This window comes from Mus caroli, chromosome 2 (genome assembly GCF_900094665.2).
Source record: "Mus caroli chromosome 2, CAROLI_EIJ_v1.1, whole genome shotgun sequence".
NCBI lineage: Eukaryota > Metazoa > Chordata > Mammalia > Rodentia > Muridae > Mus > Mus caroli.
The window spans coordinates 140,534,412-140,539,807 of NC_034571.1; the positions used below are offsets into that span (position 1 = coordinate 140,534,412).

General features: G+C 50.3%; 1 protein-coding gene across 1 annotated transcript; it reads left to right on the forward strand.

The window, feature by feature from the left end:
* The first annotated feature begins 414 nt into the window (after nucleotides 1-414).
* On the forward strand, nucleotides 415-5,396 carry Sstr4 (somatostatin receptor 4). Its single transcript, XM_021156883.2, has one exon. It carries the CDS (start codon nucleotides 1,012-1,014, stop codon nucleotides 2,167-2,169), a length of 1,158 nt encoding a protein of 385 aa, XP_021012542.1. The 5' UTR covers nucleotides 415-1,011; the 3' UTR covers nucleotides 2,170-5,396.

Here is a 5,396-nt window from a genome sequence, read left to right on the forward strand (position 1 = left end):
TCTCTCTCTCTCTCTCTCTCTCTCTCTCTCTCTCATGTGTGTATATATATGAATGATGGGAGGCAGATGCATGCATGCCACAGTGCGAAATAGAGGTCAAATTTCTTTTCTTGTGGATCATAGGGATAAAATTCAGTTCTCCAGACTTAGGAGCAAGCACTTTTATCCCTGAGCCATTTCACTTGCCTGAGGTTAGTTATCTTGGGGTTAAAAGTATCTCTAGTTCTAATACCACTCCATTTCCTGAGGACCTTAATTCCATGCAGATTCCATTTAAAAGATTCAGGGGGCCAGTGTTTGGGGTGAGGGAGGGTGGGCCGGCAGGAAGAAAGGGAGAGATCCAAGACACACACCCCAGGCCCCCACCTCCACCTCTGGCCTCTTATCGACCTGGAATTCACAGAAATGTCCGTAGAGACTTTCAGTTTCCTTCATCCCTGGACTGGGCTAAAGGACGATACAGGACTTTCTGAACACTGAAAGAGCAGGGAAGGGCTGTCAGGTGCTGGGATGATGGCTCTGCGTGCTTGGGTGCTTGGGGTAATCTGGGGCCATCCAGATACTTTAATACCCAGAAAACTGTAGGTAGTGAGCGAGCAAGTCGGAGAGAACCAGGATCCTAAGGAGAGAGGATCTGAAGAGCTGAGGGAGGGAAGATCTAGCGGCACAAGGTAGGACGGGGTCCAAGTAAAGTTTCTGATAGCCCAGCGAAACTGGCAACAGGGCAGAGGTGGCTCAGGTAAGAAAAGCCCACAAGAGCTCTTCGGGCAAAGGCACCTGAGGTTGGGCGCGCGGAGGGAAGGGCGCGCGCCGGGCAAATGGAGCTCCCGCGGCCGAGGGACGCGCGGCAGCGCAGGGATTGGCGGGTGCTCCGGGGCCCCCGCGCACTTCTTAGGCGGAGCGGCTGAGCCGAGCGTGTGCGCGCGCGACCCCAGCCCGCCTCTTGGTCCTTGGCTCAGCGCTCCGCTGCTCTCCACCGCATTCCGCTGCACGGGGTGGGCACCCCGAGACATGAACGCACCGGCAACTCTACCTCCGGGGGTCGAGGACACCACCTGGACCCCTGGGATCAACGCCAGCTGGGCTCCGGACGAGGAGGAGGAGGATGCGATGGGGTCCGACGGCACAGGGACAGCGGGCATGGTCACTATCCAGTGCATCTATGCGCTCGTGTGTCTGGTGGGCCTGGTGGGAAACGCCCTGGTCATCTTCGTGATCCTACGCTATGCCAAGATGAAGACAGCCACCAACATCTACCTACTCAACCTGGCCGTCGCCGATGAGCTCTTCATGCTCAGCGTGCCATTCGTGGCCTCGGCGGCTGCCCTGCGCCACTGGCCGTTCGGGGCGGTACTGTGCCGCGCAGTGCTTAGCGTGGACGGCCTGAACATGTTCACTAGTGTCTTCTGCCTCACCGTGCTCAGCGTGGACCGCTATGTGGCTGTTGTGCACCCTCTGCGCGCCGCCACCTACCGGCGGCCCAGCGTGGCCAAGCTAATCAACCTGGGAGTGTGGCTAGCATCCTTGCTGGTCACTCTGCCCATCGCAGTCTTCGCTGACACCAGGCCAGCTCGTGGGGGCGAGGCCGTGGCTTGCAACCTGCACTGGCCTCACCCGGCCTGGTCTGCGGTCTTTGTGATCTATACTTTTTTGTTGGGCTTCCTACTCCCGGTTCTGGCCATCGGATTATGCTACCTGCTTATTGTGGGCAAGATGCGTGCTGTGGCCCTGCGGGCTGGCTGGCAACAACGGAGGCGCTCAGAGAAGAAGATCACTAGGCTCGTGCTAATGGTGGTGACCGTCTTTGTGCTATGCTGGATGCCGTTCTATGTGGTGCAGCTTCTGAACCTGTTTGTCACCAGCCTCGATGCCACTGTCAACCATGTGTCCCTCATCCTGAGCTATGCCAACAGCTGTGCTAACCCCATTCTCTATGGCTTCCTCTCTGACAACTTCCGGCGCTCTTTCCAGCGGGTTCTGTGCCTGCGCTGCTGTCTCCTGGAAACAACTGGAGGTGCTGAGGAAGAGCCCCTGGACTACTATGCCACTGCTCTCAAAAGCAGAGGGGGTGCAGGATGCATATGCCCTCCTCTGCCCTGCCAGCAGGAGCCCGTGCAAGCAGAACCTGGCTGCAAGCAAGTCCCTTTCACCAAGACCACTACTTTCTGAAAACCATTTTACCCTCCCTCACCTCACCTGCAAACAGGTCTGCGCCACTCTCTCAAGCCAGCAACTTCAAGAACAACTCCTGTTTTCACTAAGCCAGGCCCTTTCTGCAGCCTGTGTGCTGTCCCCAGGAGCCTCGGGACTCCTGCTAGCCCCTCCCTCTCCTAGGACTGACTCCAAGGACACCTCCATGGGGGTAGGACTGCCCTGGGATTTGGGCTAAAGTACCATCCATTCCTGGGCCTCTGGAAAAGTTTTCAAGAGGTGGGAAGCAGGTGGTGGTCAGAAAGGGGTGTCTAGCCTTGTGTGACTTGTGACAGTGACTGCTTGAAAGAGCCCTTGGGAGGCTGAGGTAGGCAGAGCCTGTGCTCCGTGTAGGCTCTTTGCTGTATGGTAGCATAGTGTGTATGGTGAGACAAGGGAGAAGATATGATACCTCCAAGTGGTTTCCCTCTCTGTCGGTCTGAGGCTCTCGTTGCTAAGTGAGATGTCTATGCAACAGACGAGGGCACTTGCACTGTCACTCTACAAGTGTTTTCCAGTTGTCAAAGGGCCAGTAGAGACTTCCTGTGAATGTGAAAGACTTAAAGAAGCATGATGTGGGGCGGTTTTGCAAGGCATAAAACTTCTGGTCAGGAATTCAAAGGCAGAAAGGATTAAAATCTCATCAGCTGCAATTTTTTTCCACCCCTGTCGCTGATTGCAGGAATATGAAACTCCATTAAAACCCGAGCTATGCTATGAGGGGGAAGGTATAGGAAAAAGACCAGAGAACTAGGTGGAGGGGAAACAGACTCTGTTTTGACATCAGATGATGACCACAGTGAAAAGCCATTCCTGTGCCTTGTAAGTTAACCACAGCTTCAGTGATACTTCCCCTGAGGAAGATTCACAGCCTGTAAGAGCTTTACTTCGGCTAAAGCGGTGGAGGGAACCCAGCTTATGCAGCATTTGGGTGAGAAGTGGCTGATTACAGCCCAGATCAATACAGCAAAAAAAAAAAAAAGCCCTGCCGAGTTCTACTGAGCCATCGCTGGTGGTGCTAGAACAACAAGTCAAGAGGGGGAGGAGGAGGCACAGGGCAGTCATCTGGGCAGTCCCCACAGCTGCCTGGCAAGGGAGAGTGTTCTTTAAAAGAAAACACCTGGATCCTATCAGCCTAGAAAACATAGCTCTGTGTCTTCAAGGGCAGTCAGCATGAGTTCTAGCTGTTGGGAGGCTAATGGGGATCCAGACTGAACTAGGAAGCAGAGTGGGGCCTGAGGGAATGCTCCACCACCCTGTGGGTTACAGTCAATCTCTGAAACCCTGGGAGAAGCAGGAGGTGACCTTTTTCTGGGCTTCTTGCCCAGAGCCATGACTTGTATGACAGTAGCAGCTGCCTGGTATGTGGGAAATGGACAAGAAGGCTGAATTCTGGTCCCAGGCACAAATGTCTTAAAACCCAAGCAGGTCACTCAGGCCAGGTCTTCAGAATTTTTGCCTGGAAAAAAAAAATCAACTGATCCTTGTTGTTTGGCAACTCTTTAGTTGATCCAGTGTTTTCTGTTGTTTTAGCCATTGTTGTTCTGTGGCTGTTGAGACAGGATCTCATGTAACACCAGCTAGCCATCAATTCACTACATGGTAGCCGAGGATGAACTTAAAACTTAGGATCCTCCTACCTCTACCCCCTGAGTGTTGGGATTATTTTGTTCAGCACCATGCCTGTTCAATGTTAGGGATAAAACTCAGAGCCTCATGGAGGCTAGGCAGGCACTCTACCAACTGAGCTATATCCCCAGTCCCACATGGTGACTCTTAGCAGCTAAGACTGGAGATTCCAACTTCCTCAGTAGCAGTAGAAAAGAGAAAGTTTAGTGTGTGGACATAGACCTGTTGCATTCTCACTTTCTGAAATAGTCAGCCAGCTAGATGGCCTGATAGTGACAACTGGTATTGATTGTGGGTGTCTCAAGGGTGGTGCAGGAGTATGTGGAAGTCATCAGAGTCTGTTACTCAATTGATCTTGACTTACCTATGAGAAAACGGCATAGCCAGGTCTCTTCTGTATCAAAGGCCATGGCTATGGGTTGGGAAGCTCTAAATAGAGTGCTGACCTCTTTGTCTCCACTAGCATGAATACAAATATACTCACGCACATGCACAGACCATTCCTACCTAGTCATTACTTCTCACAGTCACCCTGAGCATTCAGAAAAAGTCAGTTTCACATCTATAGGTCTTATGTCTATAACAGCAACTTCTTGCAGTTTTGTTTTGTTTTGTTTTTTATTATTATTAAATTGTTTCTTTGTCCCTGGTGCCTGGCAAAGTAGATATCTGATAGTTTTGAACTTCACTGCAAGGATCATATAGTGGAAACTTTTGGCCTTAGCAATAGTTGCAGTAGTTTGAGTGAGTCTGGAGTTTATGTTTTCAGCCTTCTAATGACTCACCCGGGCCCCAAGACATGTTTGTTCGTTGGAAAAAGACAAATTCCATTTTTTTTTAAAATGCAAGCTTTTAACAGAGATTAATCATGGCTGAAAGGCTAATAGCTTCAAGCTGGAAAAGTCACCAATAATAACAGAAAACATTAGCTTTAGCTAGCCCAAGAGAAGTAATTTTGGCTTTCTCACCTCAGTTTCCCACTCTTTTTCTTTTCTCCATTAATTAACTTATTTATTCATTTTGCATCCTGATTTGCCCACTCTTAATATATGTATAAGTGGAAGGCTTGAGTTCCTAGCTCTTCTGTTGTGTCTGTTGTTTCTGAATGCAGAAAAATTGGACTTTGAAACACTTGTCTGATAGGAGAACCTGTGAGCACAGATGTCATAATCCTGAAGCTGTGTTTGCTGAGACAACTCTACTGTGTTAGTCAGCACTGTGGCCCAAAATTCTGTTCCGTGGGTCCATGTGCTGGGATATGTGTGTATTCAGTGACAGGGCGCTAAGGGTTTCTTTCAGTGATTCAACCAGCTTCCAGACAACATGGTGAGTCTGTACAGTATGGAACCTGGAAATAATTGGCAAAGATGGCTATTAATTAAATAACCATACAAACAAAGGTGTGATTCAATTCAAAGCTAAGCTAATACCATGACTAGAGATGTACCTTTATGGTAGAGTGTTTGCATGTGCAAAGTCCAAAAAAACGTGCATGTGCTCTCACATGAGTGAGTAGACTGACTCTCTCTCTCTCTCTCTCTCTCTGTCTCTCTCTCTCTCTCTCTCACACACACACA